The 23,617-nt window shown below is 35.3% G+C and overlaps 1 protein-coding gene across 14 annotated transcripts in view; it reads right to left on the reverse strand.

Moving 5' to 3' along the window:
- Positions 1–774: 774 nt before the first annotated feature.
- EYA4 (EYA transcriptional coactivator and phosphatase 4) overlaps positions 775–23,617 on the reverse strand; it is a 273,585-nt gene continuing 250,742 nt past the window's right edge. For 6 of the 14 annotated variants that reach the window (XM_081296064.1, XM_081296061.1, XM_081296069.1 and 3 more), the window contains 7 exons: positions 20,490–20,579; positions 15,160–15,218; positions 14,892–15,052; positions 12,026–12,140; positions 9,409–9,530; positions 7,357–7,457; positions 775–4,166 (listed from right to left, as the gene is read on the reverse strand). In XM_081296064.1, coding sequence (XP_081152190.1) covers positions 4,086–4,166; positions 7,357–7,457; positions 9,409–9,530; positions 12,026–12,140; positions 14,892–15,052; positions 15,160–15,218; positions 20,490–20,579 — 729 coding nt within the window. In that variant the 3' untranslated portion in view covers positions 775–4,085. Of the gene's footprint in view, positions 4,169–7,356; positions 7,458–7,495; positions 7,597–9,408; positions 9,531–12,025; positions 12,141–14,891; positions 15,053–15,159; positions 15,219–20,489; positions 20,580–23,617 lie in introns of all 14 variants that reach the window. The other 8 variants (XM_081296065.1, XM_081296063.1, XM_081296072.1 and 5 more) reach the window with 2 other exon arrangements.

Below are 23,617 nucleotides of genomic sequence, written 5' to 3' on the forward strand. Positions count from 1 at the left end.
AAGCAGGTATCGTGAATAGGCAAAGGGTGATAATTGTTTGGAGTTCAGGGGAGCATTGGGGGACGATACATAGAGTTTTATCGTTCTGACAAAATTCAACATTCAAAAGTAACTAGATATAAAAGAATAGAAAGGTAGTCTACAAACTCAGTTTATTTTTAAATATATTTGTTGTATTCCCATAGGCCATGGTTGATTTTGCAATGACGTAAAACTCTCTGGAGTATTCCCACACAATACTCCACTTCAGTATTGTTAACTTGGAGGCTTTTGAAAAAGTTATGAATGAGCAGAATTTGGTTCAAAATTTGCCTTTGATTTGCATGTGAACAACAGATATGCAAAATGTCAATACACAAGATAATGAAGGAGCTGCTAAATCCAGTTCAGAAAAAAATACTCTTATCTTCTTAGAAGATACTTATAAACTATGACCTAGAGCTTATCATAGGTACAATTCTGTTCATCTAAAGGGAACTTGCTCTCAATATTTTAATAAGCTTTTCTCTACTGTTAATGGTTTGTGTACCTTCTACTTGAATGAATGTAAAACACTCTGCAACCCATATCTACCATAGTAAACCATCCCTTTTGAAGTACCAGTTTGTGACATTCTAGACTGTTGATCTCAGTTTAACTTAACTGCAAATTTTGCAACTTAGGCACAAAAGGAAAGGCTACATCAAGAGACCTAAACCCAAATTTCACATGACTTAAGATTAAAGTAAATACACACATAAAAACTCTACAAAATGGGAGGGTGAAGAAAATGAAAACAGTTGCAAAGGGTATTTATTGAGAAATAGTAAAGATGTACATATTTTTACAAGCTTTTAATATTAATTTACATTTCTTTAAATTATGTAGGCCCCAATAATCTATACTTTACTAATACATAACAGAAACCCTTGACTTTGTGAGATTTCCATAACGCTACCATAGTGGGGAGTCAAAATGCAACTTTGGCTCATGATGCTTAAGTTTGGTTTGAAAAGAAATACTAAATGCCATATTCACTGAGAATATAGGCTCGTCATAAATGTGCTGTACGAAGACAACTTCATAGTGGAACATGCGACTGACACTATTTTTAATCTCAGCTCACCAGAGATGAAGGAAAAAAAATTAGAGACAGTTATCTATATTTTGTGCATAAACTGTATGACTCTAAGATGTTATTTTTGCCTCTGAATTTGATCTATAATTTTTTTTTAGGGATAGAGAGTCTTAATCACAATATTACAGCCAGGCTACCTATATTGTTATTGAAATTACATGGTCTTGATAGTTTTATCATTCAACACAAGGTAGTTATCTTTCCTAGTAAGATATCAAAGTTTGTATATGGAGTAGACAAAAACCCAAACTGACTTACAATAAGGCACACCATTCTACATGGAAATAGAACATGGGGACTACCAAATGGCTAATTTGTTTGTTTGTTTGTTGATTTATTTTATGTTTTTTTCTTTTTTTTTTTTTCCTGACCAGAAAGAAAGCAGATTTTCTCTCCCTAAGTTGGGGCAGGAGAGTTCTAGTTTGAGCATGCCCCAAATCACAGGCTGCCCTTGAGGATGGCTTGTTGACCTGCACCACTGTTGTGCTGGAAAAACTGTTCTCCGTTAATCCTGCATTTAGGTGTAATGGTGGCAGCCTCTTGTGAATACATAATCGGAAAAAAAGATGTGTGTGAGAAATAGCCATGCCCCTTCCAGAGGTTTCTTTCTGCACCTGCAGGTTTAGCAGCATAAGAAGCCTTGCTTGTTTGTTATGGAGCAGAATTAAATTTTTGATATAATGCCACAGTTGTATTATTTAAAGAAATGGGCTATACAGTAAAAATAATTTTGTTTTATTCACAGTAATGAATATTTAAGGTTTTAGTGTGCAAAATAAATACTGAGAATCGACGCAACTCTTCCATTTTTAAACTGCTATTTTCAAGCCAAAGCAGAAGATTTATCTTTATTTATTATTAAAAGTCTTTCAACCATATTTTGCCTGCCATGGTACTTGGGGGCAGAAGTAGCCAAAACCCACAAAATTTAAGAATAAGTTTTATGAAATCACAATCTTATGCATAATTGGGATCTGATGATCTTTCTGCCCATCGTAAATGTGGCCTTCACATTCACTAAAGAAATGTAGGCTGACTACCTGGAGATATAAACTACTTCCATAATGAATGTTGTGATCTGTGAGCAAAGCGTTGACCTTAACTTGATCTACAGAAGCCTCAGTTGATGAACTGTCATGAACCAGCCTCTGGTTAGGAGCACTTATGAAAAGCTGGATTCCACAATCCATATTACACTGCAGGTGCAGACACCATTAGAAGACTTGAGACCTTCAAGTCTTAAATTTCCACAAGGGAAATCATGTCACAGAAAATGATAGGAGAACCTGTATCGTGTTCCCAACACGGGCTACACACCAAGAAGAAGAAGAAGAAGAAAAAAAAAACAACCCAAAACCATGCAAACACAACGATGACAGGTTCTCCCTGCAATAAATGCAACCCATTGTTCAGTAACAGTACAGTCGAAAACCAACATGCGCAAGTCTGCAATGGAGAGAGACTCAGTTGATGGGTTCAGTGAAATACCAGTGTATTTTCCTGTTGTAATTTGCTAATGCTGTCAAGGTCTGGCTCACTTGCTAATCTAATTTATGATGATATTCTAGGTAAAATATTCATAGACTCACTTCTTTCCTTGGGCCATCTGGGTCACCTGCCTTCCCTTACTGATGACATTTCATTTTTGCAATGGCATTGAGAATTAACATACTTAGCTATATTTTAAGCCATGTTCACTCAACTTAAATTTTAACCTATGTCCTTGGCATATACTAAAAAGGGTAAGGAGATAATTCCTAAAGATATGCATGACAATATCTTCCTTGTAAGCAACTTACACACATCAAAAAGTCTCAAATTCAAAACTGTGCAAATTGTCACGAATATGGCTCTTAGTTTTCTTGGGTAGAACTGTAGAAAGGGTACTGAGAATTCAACAAACATGTTTCTTTCTAAGTAAATGTCCCACAGTCTTTCTCAAACCTGCTAATGATTGGGTGTACAAATAGTTGCCTCATACAATCACTGGAATTATTAAGAACCCAAATAAAACACAAGCTTTCTCTTATTATTCTTGTTGGTTTCTTATTGCCACATATACTTGGTTTCTTGTTGATGTAGTGTTAAAACATTGATAGCTTGAATTTTAAATTTGGTCATGTGAAGAATTATCACAAAGTGGTTTTTTTTTGTTTTTGTTTTTGTTTTTTGGTTTTCATTATCTACAGAGATTTTTAACCAAAGTTACATTGTAACACACAAACGCTGTCTTGTCTTTAAGGCACAACACATCAGTATGAACATTCTGTTTGCCAAACTTAAAAAAAAAAAAGACAATATTATATTCCCGTTTCCCTCCCTCGACCCTCCCCGACAAATGAAAGAAAAATTGTATCCACTTTCAAAGTCAGCGGCTAATAAAGTCACAGTAAATTATTTTCATCAATAATTTACACAAATTACAGGTCTAGATAGGACTGTCCTTATACAGTCTTGAGTGCATTCCAATTCAGATTTTCTGGGCTAGGTAGGCTAAAGTCAGATTCAAACCTCAGGGCTGAGAAGAGATCCCATTTTGAGGAATGTTGGTGACCACCTTGTCAGACGGAGCATAGGTGTTGCTGCCCGGGAGGGTGAGGGGTCTTTGCTAAAGCTGTGAATTCCAGTTAGGACTCTTTCTCTGTGCATAGCAATCTCCACAGATTTGTTTTAGAAACCATTAAAGTGTTGTAGATGTAAGACCATAGAGTTTCCTTTCTGTAGCACTAAAGTTTAATTCCATTCAGCAATCTGAATTCTTCATTCCAGAATTTCCATTCCAAATACGATTTCATCCTTTAAGACAATTTATATGTGTAGAGCCAGAGGCATTGAATCACACACATAAAAATTCAGTGTACTTGAAATGTAAAAAAAAAAAAAAACAAAAAAAAAACAAAAACAAAAAAAAACAAAAAAAGACAAAACAAAACAAAAAACAAAACGGATCTCCAGCTAGAAAACACAGTTACAAATATTCTAATTCCAGTGCTTGATGTAGAGCCAAGAGGTCCGAGTGACTTGATATCCTCCAGAAGGGCATGTTGTGCTGTGTGGGCAAGAGAAGGAGGGATGGGAGAGAGAGAGAGGCAGGAGTGAAGAACAGAGAGATCATAGCCATTGTTTCAAGGAAGCAGCTGCACACAAGGATGTGCAGTCCACCCAGGTTTAAGGCAGGGAGTTTAATGGAGGGATGATCATATTTGAAGGTTTGGCAGAACCAAGGTGGCATTGTCAAAGTAACAGAGAAATAGATCTGAACTGGATTTAAAAAAAAAAATTTTAGTTGTAGATGGACAAAATATCTTTATTTTTATTTGTTTATTTTTATGTGGTGCTGAGGATCTAACCCAGGGCCTCCTGCATGCAAGGCAAGTGCTCTACCACTGAATTTTAATGATAAAAGCTGAATTTTAATGATAAAAGAAGAAAATATTGAAATTTTACATAGTTTAATATTTGCAAACTAGCATTACCAACCTCAGCATCTGGAAAAACAAGCATCAAACTTCTACTTGGCTGACGGAAAGCAAGCTCTGATAGGGACCTCACTCCTAAAGGTCCATCTCTCAGCTAAAAAACTAAGATAACTACAAACTTTCTAAGCCCTTTTGTGTATTTGAGAGAAAAACAGTGAATTCCTTTCCATGTTTAAAAAAAGAGAAAGTGCACTTCAGCAACTGACAAGACGAAAGTATTATAATGTAAATTTGGGCTGAGGACACATCCAGAATATAGATGTAAGGAATATATTCATGTACACAATGGAAACACATATATACATATATATGGAAAAGGTATTTTATAAATAAATTAAGCATCATAATACTTATTACTGCTATATTAAATTCTTTTCTGCTCCATATTTTGGCCACTAACCACATGTGGCTATTAAGCACTTGGTTAGTCCAGTTTAAAATGCATACTAAATCGCAAAAACTTAGAATAAGGAAAAGAAGAAAGAATATCACATCAATCAGTGATTTTTATATAGATTGGGTATTTATGATAATGTTTGGCATATGTTGGGTTAATTAAAATGTATTATTAAAATTAACCCTAGCTGTCTCTTTTTACTTGTATTTAACAAGGTTTCTAGAAAATTTGAAAATTACATTTATTTCTCACATTATATACTTGTATAGGAGAGTGCAAGTACATTCCTGCACTTTGAGATTTCTTCTTAAATTTCTCAAAGTATGTTTTATGTCAAATCAGAGCACAGAAATTCACCTGGAAGTAACATTTTTTAAAATTCAGCTCAGATCTATTTGTAATAACAAAACAGTATTTAATATTTCTGCACATGCGATTACTGCTACATCCAAAGAAAAGCATGCATTTTGGGTACCAGAGAAACCAACCACCTGTGTTCCAAAGTAGAATTTTAAGCCTTCACCATCACCAAAACTGCACCTACATAAACAACCATTCGAAACAGCATTCTATTGGATATTCTTATCCATTTGGAGTCACACTTTTTCTCCTGAAATTTCAGGTATAAACCAGAAGATATAGAAATGATTTACCAAGACTAGCCTTCTTACCAGGAATCACCAAAGGTGACTTGATAAGTTTTAACTTTCAAAGACTTATCCTGTTTTAAGTTTGGAAAAAATGAATTTTATTAGTTCTGACCTAGACAGATGTGGATTTCACACAGGCTAAAAATCATGTACACATTTGCTGGGGTGGCCCAACCACTGCCTGATTTTTGTTGTGCTTAATTATGGTGCCAATATGAAAAATCAAAACAACGTTAACTCAGGACAAGGACAAACTCCAGGAGACATTTCAATCGTGTGTGACTGGGAACATTTCAAGTAGTATTCAACAATGCAGGCTGTGTTACTTAAGGCTGCAACCCTGACCTCGTGCAGAATGTCCTTGGAGCTTGTGTGCTGACTTGGGTCACTGACACTGCTAATTAAAACCTAGGTGCTCTACAGGACCAGAGTCTGCACCAGCTCCCTTCCTGGGACAGAAAAGCATGGGGGATTTCAAGTATGGCTGCCAACACTGTCCCCAAACTTTTCAAATCAAGTGGAAGTGCTTTCTCTTTCTCCGTGTTCCTTGACTTGAACTGACCAGCAACATAGATCATTTCCTCTCCCTTTCTGCTATAGCCATAAACTCTTATATAAAACTGTTTATGCTGTCTTTTTGGAAAAAAAAATTAGGAAACAGAACTCAGGTAAACCTTCCATCTAATAAGGATTTATTAGATGACATTTTAAATCACCTCAGGATAATAAGATTTTTCTATGTAAAACAAACATTAAAAGATGATATGTTGCTGCTTAAAAATACAAATTATTTTGTGTTGTCTGTAAATTCTATCACTTTTATCTTGGCTAGATAATGTTTTGCTATCATTCAGTGATGGAAGCAATAGACCTCAGTGTTAGACTGATAGAATGGGGAGGGGGGCAATCCTGGTATCATTCCCCTTTTGATGTCCATCCAGCCACCTAATGTTTTTTTAATTGTCTTCATTTTCTTCTTCAGAAATATGGGCAGATAAACAGCTAAATTAAATAATTAGGGCCTGTGAGATCTTCTGAATATGTACAAAGCCAGCTGCTTGGCTTCAATCAGGTACCAAAGGCTCATCCAAACGGATAAGTATCTTCTGGAAGATGTGAGACAAGTTGGCACAAAAGAACAGAGTAACACATGCCATTTCCAATAGAGCTTATTAAAGTCTCTTATAACCATTTTTTTCTTCTGCTATTAAATCTACCCCCAGCATTTATCATCATGGGGCAACACTTTTTTCTAGGTGATCTCAAGGACTCTATGGCACAAAGCACTCTAATCATTTTTTCTATGAGCTGATTAAACTTATTTATCTTGTTGAGTTTCATGAGCTTAAAAACAGTTTTCCCCCCATCTTCCTTAAGAACTATGGGGTCACATGTTTCTGTGTGCATGGTATGTGTTTGTGTACCATATATATACATATATGCACACACAAATCTGTAATTATTATACATTAAATTATAGCCACACAAACAAATATAAATTTTCCTACATTTCCTATCAAATTTCAGGCAAAAAATGCTAGACTCCAAATGGTTTTTTTTTTTGGAAAGTAAGTATCGACTCTCTCATGCTCTTATTGCTTGCATCTGTATATTTAAATCAATTGTCAAGCTGCCACTGGGCCAAACTACAGGAATGCAAACAAAAAGGCTTGCATTAGAAGTACCACACCAACATTGTTTGAGACAGGTTACCTTTTTTGCTGCCTGTTCTTCTTCTACACCATCCCCAATTACAACATATACTACTTTTCTGCCAAACCTTTGCATTATTCGTTCAAAGCAACTTTCTTTTCCTGGAAGATAAATAAGATAAAGTTCAGAGTGAAGTTACCTGGTTAGCAGCATGTTCCTCATCTCGGCCATCTCCAATCACAACATAAGTTATGTTAGTGCCAAATCTGGACACTATACGCTCAAAACAGCTTTCCTTGCCTGAAAAACAATGCACTGTTTATTCTTCCAGCCATTGCATTCAGTAACCTAAAGATGCATAAAGTATTGAGTTAATATCTCTTTGACATCACTCGAGCTAGTTTATAACCTCTGGGTTGATGAAATTAACACACGTGTGTGAATAACATAACTCTTAGGAGAGATTACTAAACAAATGCATTTTATGGTTCAAGTAAGTCAGTAGGGTTAAGTGTTTGACCTAGAGAAATTGTTAGTATGTTTTATTCCACTGAAAGTGTATTGAAACAACTTTAATTCCATAAACATTGTCTAATCATTTCAAGTAAGCATAGACAGTCAACTGAATATATTATTATGGGAAATTTAAGTTTCACTTTGAAGATTCAATACTAAGATGTGGATTTACTCTGATACACCTCTCCTTTTTTCAAGTGGGTAGGATCTAATATGTTCATTAATTATACTAAGGATGCTGTCCAATTGGGCCACAGCCTGATGACACTAGCATTCTCTGATTATACTTACAAAATACATCATGGAATCCCTGCATGTTCTTTGCTTTTATGATACTGGCATTATTCTCTGAATGTTATTCCCAGAATGTCCAGAATGGCCATGGCTATTTTCACCTTTTTTCTTAATCTGATAGTGTAGAACTCCAAAAACTACTAGCTTCAAGGGAAAAATTAAAATGATTTTTTTAGACTAAATATAAGGAATAATTTAGCCAATAAAAAGGAATCTGGTCCTTAACTAAAATGTTTACTCTAGTATAAAATTATTTAAGTTGTCAAAAAGCAAAATTATATTCTCTATATGAATCTTGCTAGCATACATACATACATTTATATGAAAAGAATGCATGGGGTTGGGACCTGGACTCTGAATTGTAGTGCTATGACAATGTAGCATTTGCTTTCTGAAAGCTTGGCTCACTTGAACTGTCCTCCGGAAACAGCTGCAACTGGGGGCTCCTTATGCCAGCGCCAATACCAGCCCTCCAAAAGGCCCAGGGAAGGCTATTTTTGGTGGGGGATTTTAGGATTTTAAACTTCTCTTGTCAAGGTGCCAAAGCCCAAGTGTGTTGACCTTCAGGGCACATTACACAACCTATTTATTTTCCCAGGCATTTCCTTGACAGACAGTGGAATACACGTGCTGTTTTAACTCTTGTAAGATGGACTTGATGAAGTTTTTGAACATACATTAGAAGTCTGACTCTGCAGAATCCCCTTGAAGTCAAAGATGGCTCTACCTACAGATGTAAACTAAATAAACAAGTTGTAGTCCTTGGGCTGATACTATGTATTTTTGGAAATGTGGATTCTGGCCAATGATGTATTAACAATATTCCAATTATGTTTTCTGATTCATGAAATCTTCATTTCTTTCTGGATTTTTTATTTTGGATCCTAGTTGAATCTATGTGAGACTCTCCTGTAATGACAAAATCGCTTTTTTATTTTAGATCTGGATTCCTGCACATGCAAGGAGGCAATAGTATATCCCATACTAATTAGACTATTAAATATTATGGATGGCAAGATTATATATTATTTAGATAGCATGTTCTGTAATATTCTATGAAATATATGGAATGAATCAGAACTACTGAGATCCTGAATTCATCATCCAAAAATGCTCATAAAATTTACACGTGTGTAATGAGTTGTATGCAGGGTATCTTGTTATGAGAACTTTGTCCATTTTGCTTGATGTTCTAAAATTAAAATTGATGGTAAGGAAACCATGCAGAGACATTCATTAAGAACTACCCCCCAAGCATAGATGTAAGCACATTCCATACAAAATTTAAAAGAATTTCCTTACCTATTTTAGTTGCACTGTAAATATTCTCAATGGGGAAAGCACCTCCTAAGCTATAGAGCAGAACCTTTGCAAGTGCTGGGATCAGCTGGGTCGTCGTTACCAAGACATTTACACAATTACTCCTGAAATAAGGAGGAAATATCTGTATAGGTATCTGTTTTCTAACACTAAATTAACTTCTAATAGCACAGATTTAAAATTGTTATTGTGGTCTCTAAATTCTATAATAAATGGCCCCTTTTGATAGTCAACAGTCCTTGCCTATTACCAGACAATCCCCAAATAATGACAGACTATGAAAAATCATGCACAACCATCACTAAACTGTGACACTTAAGTTCTATATAATATTTTGTTAGAAAAAAGATGCTATTCAAGGTCATATGTAGATAAATGCTACAGAATAAAATCATGGTGAGATAAAACAAAACTAAGGATTTTCAACTTTAGAGATACAGTTTTGAAATGAAGTATCTATTTATATTATGGAATATTTGGAGTTATATCACCTTGTTTTTAACTACAAACACTGTATGAGTTTGTGTATGTGTTTATAAGACAGAATTTGTAAAAAAAAAAAACAAGACAAATATAAGGAAGAATACGAAAAGTAAAAATTCAATTATTAATTAGTCACCAGCGATAACCACTTTCTCTGTTTTTTTAATTTATTTTCATTGTTTCTGTTTGTATGTATATTTTCCCATTCAGATCATACTATATATGCAAATTGTTACCTTCTTTCCTTCCTTTCTTTCCTAAGCCTATCAACTTATTCCGTACCCCCCATTTTCCAACAAAACAAAATAGGTGGGTGTACCATATATTTTTTTTCATTTTTTTAACTTTAAAAAAATTATTTTTACCATATATTTTTGAAGTCCAGTTTTGATGTTTAACATGGCTTTCAATTTTTCAATGTTATAAATAATGCTTATTAAATTTCTTCTACACCTTGTATTATTTCTTCCAGTTGATAGTCATAGAATAATAAGGGTCAGAGGGTAAATTCAAAAAAAGCACATGTTTTTTTTTTCTGATATTCCTGACATTTTGTGAAGACTACAATAATATAATGTATGCAGATAGCTTAGAAAATTTCATGGTATTTGACTATTAAACATGTATTGATTTCTTCTCCATCCCTTCCTTTTTATGCCTGTATTTCTTAAAATAACATGTGTATATATTATACAAACTATATACATATATGTGTATATATATTTTATATATGTGTGCGTATAAAATATATACACACACATATACATATAAACCTATATGATAATGAAACAATCTGTTTTTTACTCTCTAGAAGACATCTTTTAGAAATAATAAAAGCTTTTAACCTCCTCCTCAGAGAAATTCACATTCCACTACCCATGGCAGCTTCAGGGGTTCAGGAGCCTCATGTCTCTGCCGCACTGAGTTTTGGTCTTCACGTCACCAGTTATAGAAAGTAACAGGCAGCAAGTCCCATTTTTAAGCAGCTTCAGTTGTTTGACACTTCTTCCTTACATTGTATTACACTGTCCTGTCCTAGGTCCCACTCACTCCAACTCTTTATAGACACAGAGAATAATCTGATTGATCTTCCACCTAACATCTTGAACTGTTGAAATAGACTGCTGTGTTCCACACGTGACTGTTCTTCCCAGGAGCTCTCTGGCTGCTCCAACGGTTGTCTTCATGTGATTCCTGCAGCTCTGCTCCCTGCTACCCCCAACTGCCACCACCATTTAGACTTTCTGTTCACAGTGCAGTTCTTGATCGTTTCACAGGGTCAGAAGCCACGTGCCAGGCTTGACACATACCCATTTACTTTCAAGTTCTCAGTACCAGATTCTCATTTTACTCTGCCAAGATTTTTATGTATCTTCAATCAGTCCAAATAATATCTCTTTCTGTATATGTTGTGTTACCCACATATTTGCTAAGCTTGCTTTTTTTTTACCTATTCATTAAAGTTGGAATTAAAACTATAGAATAGGAAAGTACGAAGATTAATCCCACCCACCAACGATCACTTTCCAGGTTCATATTACTTTACAAATTAACATTTATGGCAAATAGCTCTTCAATAACTTACAAAACTATTTAAATTTATTATATACCTTAACAAGTCAGTATGTCACTGGTAAGTTCAAACAACACAGAGCTTAGAATTTTTTCAAGAGCTTTCTCTGGCTTTTTCTAGTGTACTGAAGTTATGTATGTTATCTATTATGGTCTAAAAGTCCTAACACAAGCATTTTTTTAAAAATAAACAGTACTGTCTTGTTTTTTGCCATTATCCCTTGTACTCTGTCACCAAAAGAGTGCTCTCATTTTTATTATAAATCATGTGACCTTTCTGTATGGTTATCGGTGGTTCTGAGGAGACAAAAGGAAAGATGTAATCTCCTGGTTATTCTGAGAAGAAAAAGCGGCTGTCCCTCAATGCAAACACACACACACACACACACACACACACACACACACACACAAATCACTAGATTCAGTGAACTAATTCCTCTGAACTCCAAATTAGCCTAGAAATTAAATTATTTTAATCCATATTGTGCTATTAGACCTCAGTCTCCCATATAATTAAAATAGAAAGGGCATTGATCCCACTTACCTAGTACTAATAATTGATAAAGACTTTAGTGCATTTGTTAGCCAGGAATCTGTCAGGCCTTCAATTTCTGCCCTTAACTGTAGCCACGCATCCCTCTTGGCAGGGCCAAGTAGTCCTGCAACATCAAAAAGCAAGACAGAGTCAGGAGCTGAATATATCCACAAGAATATAAGTTTGGTGCCCCTTCTCTCTGGCATTGATAATTTTTATTTCAACTTATATCAAAATGGAAAGACAAACAGACATATCAATATTGATCTTCATTTCAGAACTGATTATTCACTCACTCATTCATTCAATAAATATCTACTAGACAACATCTAGGGGTCAGGCACTATACTAAACAATGGGGACAGAACAGTGCAAAAGTGGCCCCCAGTTTCTGCCATGTCTGGGCATCTGCTACCAGAAGATCTTTGTAGCCCTCAGGCATGGGTCCCACTCCAAGAGGATGGAACCCATTGGGTCTGGAGGAGTGGTGGGCTCCAACAGCCTTGGGTGACAAACCTCAAATATTATGGTTGCCTAAAGAGGTTTAGCTTCCAAATAATCACAATCATTTCCACTGTGAAATAGAAATAGTGGCATTATCATACATAGCAATTAGAATTTTTCTAAAAGTAGTGCTAGCACTATTATATATACTTTTTAAAATTAAAACCTGTGTTTGCAATCCTGAAATATATGGCACTTTATAGATAATGGTGGAAAATTACATTGATGTTATGATAAGAAGTAGGCATGCTAATTTTTATTTTCAAAAGATGCAGCCTTTGTTTCATGATAAAACAAAATTATATAAAATCCAGACAAAAGTGAAGTTTCTGATTTAAATTGTATTTCAGAATCCTGGGAGCTCAAATACAGGTCGATGATTTTTAAAGTAAAATTTAAACTTTCAAGCAAGTCTCACTTGTCCTCATTGTAATAAAGAAATACTGATGTATGACAGAAAATGGACTTTTATGTGGCTGCTTAAACTTTCTAAGACAAAATATTATTTCTTTGCAGTCTTGTTGATTTTCAAATAATTCTAATAATACCCTGAAAGGGATATTATTTGACTTCCCTTAAGAAGTCAGAAAATAGTTATCATTCAGGTATGTCATTCTTTCCTTATTTTCTTTATTTTTTTATTTCCTTTTATTTATCATTTTTTAAAAGTTTCCATGTTTTAGTAGCTTATTTTTTATTAGAGCTTCATAGTTTTATATAATAATTGGGTTCATACCAGCAAACTCACACATGCATAGAATTCGATTTCAGATCCTCTCCCTTTCCCCTTCTATTGCCCCCCTCCAGAACTTCATCTTTATGCATAGGTAAAAAGAACAATTAAATATAAATAAATAGACTAGCGAGAGGAAGTCTAGTAGAGGAAGGAGAATGGTATATTTACTTTAAAAATAAGCATATTACCTACAATTGATTTTAACTGGAAATTCCATTTATTTGATTTTACAAAAGTGTCTTGTGACCTGGGCACAGTGGCAAACACCTGTAATCCCAGCAGCTCGGGAGGCTGAGGCAGGAGGATCACGAGTTCAAAGCCAGCTTCAGCAACTTAGTGAAGGCCTAAGTAACTCAGTGAGGCCTGTCTCTAAATAAAATATATTACAAAAAAGGCTGGGGATGTGGCTCAGTGGTTAAGTGCCCCTGGGCTCAATACACACACACACACACACACACACACACACACACACACACACACACAGTCTTGTGAAGAGCATTGGAGTGAATTGGGAAACAGGAATTACAACCTAGAACTCTGGGCCAGGTAGGACTCTGCAGAGTCTTCAGGGTCCAATTTCCTATTTGAAAATGAAGGTCTCCACTGGTTCTAACATTAAAATTATCCATAGTTCTACATTTTTTGTTCCCCTATAGTTCTGAGTACTCACTGAGCATCTATAATGAGCTTTAGTACCGGACAGATACAAGGTGAAACAAAACACAGCCCCGCCCTCAGGATGTGTATGCATGGATGTGAGATGCATATTATACATGGAATTTCATTTACTACACTGTATTCTATGACACATATGAATATACACAGGTGTAGTATGCATGCATATATTTAGTTGCATCATTCCCTTTCGAATTTTGGATTATGATCTTCAAATATCATTTCTTTTATAAGAAAAGAGAAACAAATACCCTGTGAGAAGAATTTTATGTGATCTCATAACTGATACTAAGAATCTTGTTGACCTAAAATTAATCTCAATAAAACAGAACACACAGGTTTATTACATACAGAAACATATGTGGATCTTAGTTTTGATATCACTCCAAGACATAAGGATGAGGGGGTTGGGGATATAGCTTAGTTGGTAGAGTGCTTGCCTCACTTGCACAAGGCCCTGGGTTCAATCCCCAGCACCACCAAAAAAAAAAAAAAAAAAAAGAGAGAGACATATGGATGAATATAATATGGTTTAGATATTAACTATAGAGTATTTAAACTTTAAAAAATCATGATAATCTAAGTTAACACTATACCGTATGTGGGAAAGAGATACTATCGGATAATGTGATTTTTTCGAAAGGAAAAAATAGACTTGTTGAACATTTTTGAAATGATACAACTCTTTATATTTGTTCTAACTTAAATACCCTGCTGCAAATATTATCCGAACATCTGAGTACACAGTTTCACAAAGAATGCCCAATTCTTTGACAGAGGAGTTTTATTCTGTAGTTAAAATTTCCCCAACAATTCCAAGAAACTAAAAATTCAGGATGAAAGTTATTCAACATGAACTTCTGCAGCTCTGTTTTACAGTATCACCATCTCTACCATAGACTGTGGCTGAATCTACCTATTCCCATGGTGCCCTTATTAGATGAAATAAGACACACATACCTCCAACATTGTTCTTGTAGGTGTTATATAATTCTTTCACTCTTCTGTAACGAAAAGCCAACTTCCTCATCCAGTCCACTCCTCCTCTTACACCTGTTGGCAAACAAAGGTTTGCACTACTTGCAGCTGCATGGAAGCCATCAGTTGCAAAACTGTAGGTACTGCAACACCCAAAATACATTAAAAAGAAATAAAAGAAATAATTACATGTACAAAACTCCATAGCCGAATTTCTGTAGGAAACAGCATACTGAAAGGCACGGCTTACCTTAAGTCTTGTCCATTATCATCAGAGGAAACATCATCTATATGAACTTGATCACATTCCTGTTAAAAACATGAGAGATGTTATTTGTTTTCACATGACACTTGTCACCATGTGACACAAAGGTGTCCATTATTCCTTGTGATTAGCCTATGGCCAGAAGGTGGCAGCATTTGCCCATCCATCCCACCAATCCTATGCTTATTCTTTTTTGCTGGGAAATGGTACCTTTTCTACTCTGTAAAGTCGAAATTCATAGGCATAACATAAGAAGGGTTCTGAAAACATGTAGCATGTGGGGTTTTGTAGAGTAATTTACAAAATAAGTTTAATCTTCAAATCATCAATTAGGAATGAAGATTTATCACTCTACTTGTGCTATAAACTCCAAGGAAAATATAATTCAGGTTAGTATATCCACATAATATTGACCTGACTTGAAGTTAGCATATACTCAGAAAAAGTAGGTATTGGGATTTGATTCCTCTTTGCTAAGAGTCTTGTAATATCTTCAAATAATCAGAAAAGGTACAGTGAAATGTTATATGATCTGAAGGTGAGATGTGAATAAGGAATTTAAAATACCAAACTCTGAGAAGAATAAATCAAGAATAAATAATAATATATTATATCTTATAATAAGTAAATAACCCCAGACTAGATAGGGATTAGCCTTTGGGGCCTCTTTTATCTCCCCCAAATTAATTAATCATATTCACAGATTCTGACTCTATGCATAATATTCTACCATTCAAAATCTCTCTCTCTCTCTCTCTCTCTCTCTCTCTCTTTAAATCATTACATTTCAAAATAGGCCATACTAAGCAAAGGCTTTACAGGTGTTATTCAAATTCATTATGGGATAGGAAGTACCGGAGTCAAATACTTAATGTCTAGTCTCTAGCTGTCTACATAGCACATATCATCCTGTTTCGTTGACTTGGGCTTCTTTTAAACTATAAAACTCAATGACAGGGCCTAACAATACAATTTTGTTATGGAAATTGAAATTCTATACACTAATTTTAAAAGTTCAAAAGGTTTACATAAATTATGGGGTTATATTATTTTAAATTAATTTTTTTGGTCCTGGAGATTGAACCCAGGTACACTCTACCACGGAGCTATATCCATGCCCATCACCCCATTTCCCTCCCCCCCGGTTTTTTTTCCAGTTTGGAGACAGGATCTCCATGAATTGTCCAGACTGCATCAGCCTACCCACTATCTGGGATTGCAAGCATGTGCTGTGCCACTGTGCCTGGTTAATAATTTTCTTAAAAATCTCTCTCTACATTCATAGGTAAGAGCTCAGAAAACCTCCCTGAGCATGGTTGTTCACTCAACAGAATATAATCTCATTTCAGGCATAATCAGGAAGAAAATAATCACTTAAGAATTTTTCTTATAACAAATGGCCAAAGTCTAGACAAATGATAATTCTTATTGGATATCTGCAATCATTTAAATTTTCTCATACAAAGTACGATGATATAAAAGAGTAATATTCTAAATGATGAAGACCTTAAGGAGACAATTACATAAAGAGTGTAGGGAAGGTGGTGGGAGGGCAGAGGCTGCCTAAGCTGTGTTCAAACAGACATTTTAACAGGCATTTTGAACAGGCATTTTGAAACACCCTATTTCAAAAGGGTGCAGATCAAACAGTAACTAAGTGGCATTATGCTTCCAGAAAAGTCTAGGTCAGAGTCTAGGTAGAGATCCTACCAGTTATCATGAAAGATGGAAATAAAGTTCTCCCAGAACGTGGGCACACCAGAGTACTTCTAGAAGATGGAATTATTTCTTGTTCAGGGATGGCGATGTTCTTAGCAAGTATGTTGATTAAACTGAACCACTATCAAAACGGTATCATATAATGTTGCCCACTCCACTAGGTTCTGAAATCTTTCCTTGTGTAAATGATTTCCCTGTCTTTCTTTTGTAATAAACTAATAATATCCCCGGGGGAAATGTATCCTTGTGAATTACTCTGGGTAATCAGAAGTTATTTCTATATTTAATACCCTCTCATCTAATTTTTAGAGAAATTCCTCTGACATTTCGGGGATCAACTCACATGATTAATATGAACATAGGTTTCCCCAAAATTTATTTTTTACTCCTGAGGACAACAGTATATCAAACTTATTGGACCACGTACTCTATATTTGAAGTTATGTCTGAGGTTTTTCCAAATCTAACTTCTTTTTAAATTTATGCCTAGTTAACTGTGCCTGTTGACTCTGGACTGTTGCCTGAGGATTACAGTCCAGTGAAAGAAACTTGAACTTCAATTACATTTTTAGGAAAAACTAAATAACCGTTCTTCAATTAGTTTTCATTCTGAGGAACTATGTAAGAATCCTTTTGGCCCAAACCTGACATATCTAAAAACATTATCATGATTTAATAAATGTTAGTGGAAGACCTTAACCTTTTGATATAACTCTAGTGTTAATCTTAAATGTTTTGTCTTCTAAGGTAACCACAGAGTTGTCACTACTATTTTCCAGTTAAAATCCACAGCCATTTTCTCTCACTTTTGTGATCCCAAACTCTCTGGAGCATTCTTTTTGAGAAATTATTCTAACTTGAAGAACATTTTATTGAAACAGAATTCTCTTAGGGGGAGTGCCGTAAGCTTTGCCTTCTGTGCAGTTGGGCTGGATGTAGCAAACTATTACTAGGATTTAAATTGGTATCTTTTAAGGAATTATGAGACAAGCAGCTGCCAGTACATATGTTGCTGTACATGTTGAAGAATTTGAGTTTCAAATTAGACTTTTAGGTTAAAAAAAAGGTCCCAAAAGATTAAATATACAAGAATAAAAAGCATAATAAGCTAAAGGTGGAGTTACTCTCTTGAGGGATTCCTTCCTTTGTCAGCAGAAGCAGACATAATTTAATTCTAGTTAAGGAACCTTTGCAATCTTTGGCTTTAAGATGTTTATGGAAATAAAAAATTGTGCAAAAATAATGTTGCTTTCAAAGTCAGAAGCAGACAGATTGAGGGTATGTTAACTGCACTGAAAACCCTGAAAGCTATTGTTTAAATTTCATTTCATTAGTGCTTGTTTATTTCACTTAAGTCAGTAATAAATTTTTAAGTATCCTTGGTTACTTCATCTGGATGTGCAAGAATGTATGTGCACATGCATAATGAGAGTACGATCATTTTACATACACACTTATTTATTTTATTGATCAAGCATAATATTGTTAAATAGCTAAGTTGCAGGGTTTAAGTCAAACAGAATTTTTATCACATCCCAAAACACAACCAGAAAGAGCAGCATGAATAATAATATTTTCTCACTTACTATTTCTACGGGAGATTCTGCCAGACAGTCAAAAAATATATTTAAACATAGTGTCTTGTCTTAAGTAAGAAAGTCTTAAAACACCTTAGAGGACCACTACATGTTTTTAATGTACAATATTCATTTCAAACTTGCTAAAGATATTTACAAATTCATCATGTGCTAATTTTTACCTTCTCACAACTTCAGTGTCTGGATAAAAGTTGAGCAGTAAATTTATTTTATCTGGTTTCTAATGTGCCAATAAAAAAGCTAAAACTTCATTTATTCTAGTAAAATAAATTAAGCAAATGAGATACATGTTATAAAACTTGAATAAAACCACATACAATTTCTTACTTCTTTTTACAGTCTTGAAAGAACTAATCATCTTAGAATCTTCTTTAGAATAAAAGTCCTCCATATTAATAACAGGAAAACTGATCTAAAAAGTTCACTGTATATAAAAAAAATTCAAGTTCCAAAAAGGTCCAAATGTGTTTCTCATTAACAGATACATGTAAAAGCATTCTGTATACTGGACAGTAATAAAGTAGCTGGATTAATTTAAATCGGATTTTAGGGAGGTGATTATTTCTTATTACCTAAAATTGGAAAACATGCCTACAAATATTGATCTTTCATATTGCCCATTAAAGAAAAAATAAAGCCTCTTTAAACAGTCATTTTATTATCCAATAAAACTACTGACTCACTGCAGAGAGAGCAACAGTGAACGGCCATGGTATAGTAGATTTTCAGCACATACATTTGTGGGTTACACTGAGTCACTCGCTTTTAGTCTCACGTCTCAAATGTAACTAAATCTGGATTTAAGACCTTGTCAATGTTAAAAACTTATTTAAGTCATTTACTGAAACTTTGCTTTTCTTTCTCACAAACTTTTTAAAATTTCAGCACAGTAGGGGAGCAGAAATACATTCTCTGTTGCCAAATCTGCTTCAAAATCTCAGGTTCAACTACTTAGCTAGCAGGTAATCCTGGACATGACTTTTATGCTGTGAATCCTACAGTTTTTTCCCTACAAAAGTAGTGTAATACAGGTATTTTTTTCAAAATCTTGTCAATTAATAAATGGAAGGTCCAATATAAAAAGTGTCTAAAATTAGGTGAGGTTTAGTAATAATAATCTTCTCCTTTCATAATGTGATTATAGATAAAGACTTTCATTGTGACACCATGAGATAAAAAGTAAATTTTAACATGTCATTTAAAAAAAAAGAAAGAGAAATCACTATTTTAGCATAATTGTAACTGCCAAAGAAGCACTCTTGCCCACTGCCAAACTATTTAATTATTTCAGTTTCTATTGTCTGGATGCCTAATATCCCAGTTTGTTAGCCAAGATTAGAGTTAGATACTCAGAGGCTGGTTCTCTTTGCCCTTTCATTTTGTTGCTTTTATTTTCTCTTCTTTGTTATTTAGACATCATGTTGCAGGCTGAGGTTGGGAAATGAAAAAATGAATTTGAGAAAAGAAAAAAAATGTATTCAAACTCATCAGATGTAATAGGTAGATAGGTCCAGCACTGTTTTTATCTAGAACAGGAGGAAATGAGGAATGATACAGTTGTCCAAAGATAGGGTTCAAAATTCAGTGATCCATGCTATTAGCATTAAGAGTGTCTGTGAACATTGTCTAGTGATGATTGCAAATAGTGTCTTAGCTGGTCACCTGAAAGGCTAGGGATGCTGAGTCTAAAGATGCCAAAGGGTTGTGGTTGAAGTATTAAAAGAACTAGGAGTACCATGTGGAGTGTCGGGTACAGGGCAGCAAAACAGACCATCTCCTGTTCGTGGAAACTTTTTTCTTAATATGCGCTAGTACATATGTGTCATTCATGAACACAATTTTGCTTTATGATTATGCTTGTACATACAGTTTTTTGTCTTGACAAGAACTTTATAGTTCTCTTAAGCTATGTGTTTATCTTTCGGTTTTCGGCATATATGAAACCATCTAAGAGTTTTAGTGTTGGAAACAACCATTCTTACCTTTTAAAATTCTTACCTCTAAATCATTAAAAAACAAATGTGTATCAGCAAGATTAAAGATCATTTCCTCCATTCGGAGTCCAAGGGTCACAGCCATGGGAGGGTCCTGAGAAGAAAATGCACACATAATGAGGTAAAATTTCAGAAAGCACAATTATTATTAAAACAATTTGAAGTGCATACTAGTGTGTGAGTGTGTGTGTGTGTGTGGGGGGGATGTGAACTATGGACTTTTACTGAAGATTCAAACAGTTTCCTAGCATGGAGGGGAGAATAGAGGTGGTATTAGTATAAAATATATATAATCAGATAGTGAAGCCAGAATTTGACAGGCAGTCAGTACGGATAGGTAAATTGAGTCAGGTCACATTGAGTCAGGCCAATTTTGAGTGAGTCCCCAGAAGTTGAAGACTGTCCCCTGAGGAACTGAAATGTTAATTCCTTTAGAGCCCTTCCTAAACCTGCCTGGCTCCAACCTGTTGCTAAGGTAACTTGTCCCAGGAATTGCCCCTCCCTACAGGGAGCTACATCCTGCCCTTCCCCCTTCAGCCCGCCTGTTTCCCACCTTTTGGAGCTCCACTGAGCATTCCTGGGTCTAGTCACTCTATGCATGAAGGAGAAAGATAAGGGGAAGAGGGCAGGAGAACAAAGGAAGCCTAGGACAGATAAAAAGGGCAGACCACCTCGCTTCTAGGGATACCAGGATACCAGCTATGGCCCCCTTCTCCCTCCTGGGAGAAAGGGAGAAATCTATGTTACCCCTTTTTAAACAAACCCTGCCTTAGTAATGCTTGCTTTGGTGTGCTTCTCTAAAGTTCAAACTTCAACATGTGGAGTCACCACCAACAACGAGCAGTATCAATAGAAGGAAAAAGTTTCATGTTCAATCAAACAGAGAGATGAAAAACTGTGCTCTACATATACAATATGAATTGTAATGCATTCTGCTATCATATACAACAAATTAAAAAAATAAAATTAATATTTATTGTAGATTTCAATACAGCCAGAAGGAAGGATTTTGAATATTTCCAACACAAAGAAATGATAAATGTTTGTGAGATAATGGATAAAGTACTTACTGATTTGATCATTTCATGTTGTATACAGATATTGATATACACTCTGTAAAATGTGTATGATTATTTTGTGTTCTTTTTTGGGAAATTACATATATGTATATGCAGATTTTCAATTATCCAAAAAGATGGATCTTTCCAAAGGTTTAAGAGACACCATAGTACAGATACATCTGTGAAGTTAAATACATGTAGAGCTGACTCAGGACACATTTTCACCTAAAGCTCTTCTTGAGAGGAGGAGGAAGAAAGCCACAGCCAGTTCATGACACAATTTACATAATCTCCATGGAAAGTCTTTTGGAGAAAGGTATTTGGGTGACTTGTTAAGGAATGGGACAAACTTGTAACAGAGAGGAAAAGGCTTCCCTTTGAGAATGGTGGCAATCAGAACTAGGAGACAGAACTAGGAGACTAAGAGGTTGAGGGGATGTTTGTAGGGTTTGAGCAGAGATTATGCTAAAATGGGAAGGGAGGAAGAAGTGGCAGAGGATGGTACAACCAGGACTTAAGCAGGAGTTGCATTTTGATCAACAGGATGAGTCTCCATCTGAATATGTGTGCAGTTTGGTTTAACTTGCATCTCACTAGGGCTGAAGAGAGAAGAGTGGAGGACAACTAAAAGAGCATTCATTCCCTAAAAGTAATACAGGTAGAAAACATATGCTTTGGGGAACTTATGAAAATTAAAGACATTAGTGAGGTGTCAAAAGGACTCAAGATTTTGGTTGCAGCAATCAAGGTCTTAAACAGAGACAAGGGGTTGAAAATTAGGACCAGGATTTATCCTTTACCAAGTTTCACTGCAGCTGAACACCTGGCACCAAAGGATATAAGACTTTGGGAAGAAAGGAGAGTTTACAGATTGGATAGGAAAGTAATTCATGCACAAACACTGTGATAAATTGACCACAGTTGGAACCATTGCTGAAGGAGAAGAGCTATAGGTATGACTCTGGAGATATGGAAAGGAGACAATCTGGACGGGATGAATCCTTAGAATTTGAGACCAGATGGGGTGTGCACACGCAGAAGAATCTGGTTTTGAAGAAAGCTGACAAGCCTAGAAAGATACTATTGATTTTGGCTGAGAAATTATTTTGGAAGACCTCAGAGGGTGATTTGGGTTGAGTGGCTGGGCCAGGAGCCAGACTGTGGGAATTTGAGAGAAAAGAACTGAAATTGTGTTTTCAACATTCTAATAAATAGCATTTCAAGAAATGTATTTAAACAAGGAGAAATGTAATCATAACTTTAATTTATGATAAAAACATGCAACCCAGGCCAGGTCAAAGGATATTCATCTATACTCCAAACTAATTCTATTTGCAAGCAAAAGCAGTTCCTCATTCCATATCTGCATAGAATCAATTTTGTCCCTGTATTTCCTTCAATAATGCTACAGTGTAAACATATTTGAAGGGTCATCTTTGAATCTATAGCCATTGAAACCTAGATAATAGGAATTGCATGCTAAGAAATAGGAATTCAGAGCACAGGGATTATTGAGGTGTGTTCAGGAAAGCTAAGAATTGATGTGGGAGTCCGTGGAAGGTGCAACAGTATTGATTTCAACATCTTTTCTAACATGTTGACATCTCCTTGGTGAAGAGTTTTGTGGATTTTTTTTTAATAGCAAAAGATTTTAGTTTCTCAAAAAAAGATGTGGATTGCTCATATGATTGGTGGAACCCTGGTACTGTATCCTCCAGCCAGCTTGACACCACTGCCCCAAGATTATCTGCTCTGCCTCTGTGACAGGGCCATTTAGGGCAACACACCTGAAGATCAACAAAATTCTGTTCTATCAAAGATATTCATTCAAAACTAAAAATGAAAACATTAACTAAATCTCTTTTTGCAAAAGGAGTTTCAGAACTCAGAAGGACCTGGGTGTTTCCTGCAAGTACAAAATTTTTTATCTTCTTGTGGTTCAGGTTTTATAATTGTTTTTAATGAAAGAAGCTCTCTTAATTTTTTTTAATATACAATTTGTCCCCCCCTACCCCTTGTTAAAAAGGGTGTTGGTGTCTCTCTTTTTGGGGGAAGAGGTGGGCACTGGACA

Source organism: Spermophilus citellus, assembly GCF_964194105.1.
Source record: "Spermophilus citellus genome assembly, chromosome: 5".
Classification (NCBI taxonomy): Eukaryota; Metazoa; Chordata; class Mammalia; order Rodentia; family Sciuridae; genus Spermophilus; species Spermophilus citellus.